Here is a 1,612-nt window from a genome sequence, read left to right as displayed (position 1 = left end):
CCAGACCTCATTACAGATGGTTATGAGCCACCATGTGGTTGCTGGGAATTGAACTCAGTACCTTTGGAAGAGCAGGCAATGCTCTTAACCTCTGAGCCATCTCTCCAGCCCCCCAAACTTTTTCTTAGAGCAAGTCTGAGCTAGAAACTTCAGTGAACAGGGGGTGCACGCATGGGGGGGGGTTCTGACAGCGCACCTGGCTCCTGCTGGACTCCAACAGGCTCTGCTGGATGGCAAACTGCATTATCTCATAGTCCTCATCTTGGAGATGCACGTTCCTGCCGTTGTCTTGAACATGATAGGATTCAGGGATTTCAAACACAGACTGATCAACTTCGAAGTTTGTGACCTCGGAAGCTGAAACACAAAGGCAGCTGTCCAGTGTCTGCACCCACTCATTACAGATAGCTCAGACAACTTTTTTCTTCATGTTTTTGTTTTTATGAGAAAGGGTCTACATAGCTCAACCTGGCCTCAAACTCAAAACATAGCCCAGGCTGGCTCCAGACTCATAATCCTCCTGCCTCAGACTATGGTGTGTTTTCAAGTGTCTGGGGGAGGAGAGGGGTTGTTCCTTGACTGTTCTTTCCTGATATGGGGATCTTACTGTAATGCTCATGCTGGCCTCAAACTCCTGGACTCAAATCCTCCTGCTTCTGCCTCTAAGTGCTGGGATTACAGGTGTGAGTCATTGCACTCAGCTTAAAAACATTTCAAATTAAAAAGAAACCAGTAGCAACTCAGGAGCCAGGACGTAGCTGAGTGGTACAGAGTTTGCCCAGCACGTGAAACTCTTAGTTCAGCAATTCAGTGCTGCCAGTACTAAAACGTAAAAGATGAAAGTGTAAATCCACTCCAGAAGACAGTTTTTCCTTGTTCTTTGATTGTTCTTGATGGAAACTAACACATAATCATAACGAAGGAGACTCGGTGGACTGTAAAGTAGTAAGAGTCTCCTCCCGAATGGAGCCAACTGAGCAACCTGAAACGGTGGCCGAGATGTACCCTTCTTCCTCCAGGTTTTCCAAGTTCTTGTCGCAGTGACAAACTGACAGGGCACCCATAGTTGTTTCTCTTACGCACCACAGACTTACTTCAAAGTGTTCAGTTAATGACACAGGACTAAGATGCAGACGCGGCGCTTTAGCTGTACCTGTGTCGGCATGGATCCCCTCCACATTGTGACTCTCTTCAGCAGTGCTACAGCCATTAACATTTCCAAATGTAATCCGTGCGTTCAAAACGTGAAACAAGGGGATTTCTGACAAAGTAAAGGCTTCTATCAGTAGACTTCACTGAAAACAATAACCACTGGCTAACATTATGATAAAGCATACTTTACAGCAGGCTTTCTTCAGTCCTCACAGCAGCGCACCCCTCCCCCCCACCACCAGCACACACGCACCCCCAGTCCACAGATGAGAAAACTGAGACCGAGTAAGACCCAGGTGAAGAACTTTCTCCTAGATCACAGCAGCAAGTGATCAAGACAGGAATCAAGTGTCATGAATACTCCACCATCCAAAATCGCCTTGTCCATACTAGTCCAAAAGCTAACCCTCAATTTTATTTAACCATACCTATTTTTTTTTTTTCCGAGACAGGTTTTCTC

General features: G+C 46.3%; 1 protein-coding gene across 2 annotated transcripts in view; it reads right to left on the bottom strand.

Moving 5' to 3' along the window:
* Ankrd13a (ankyrin repeat domain 13A) overlaps positions 1-1,612 on the bottom strand; it is a 31,019-nt gene that overhangs the window by 4,193 nt on the left and 25,214 nt on the right. For both annotated transcript variants that reach the window (XM_026784853.1, XM_005344282.2), the window contains exons 12-13: positions 1,154-1,261; positions 197-357 (exon numbers count right to left, since the gene is read on the bottom strand). In XM_026784853.1, the coding sequence (XP_026640654.1) occupies positions 197-357; positions 1,154-1,261 (269 nt within the window). The remainder of the gene's footprint in view (positions 1-196; positions 358-1,153; positions 1,262-1,612) is intronic.

This window comes from Microtus ochrogaster, chromosome 2 (genome assembly GCF_000317375.1).
Source record: "Microtus ochrogaster isolate Prairie Vole_2 chromosome 2, MicOch1.0, whole genome shotgun sequence".
NCBI classification, from domain to species: domain Eukaryota; kingdom Metazoa; phylum Chordata; class Mammalia; order Rodentia; family Cricetidae; genus Microtus; species Microtus ochrogaster.
Note: the sequence above shows the minus strand (reverse complement) of the source record. Positions and strands in the feature narration are given on the sequence as shown.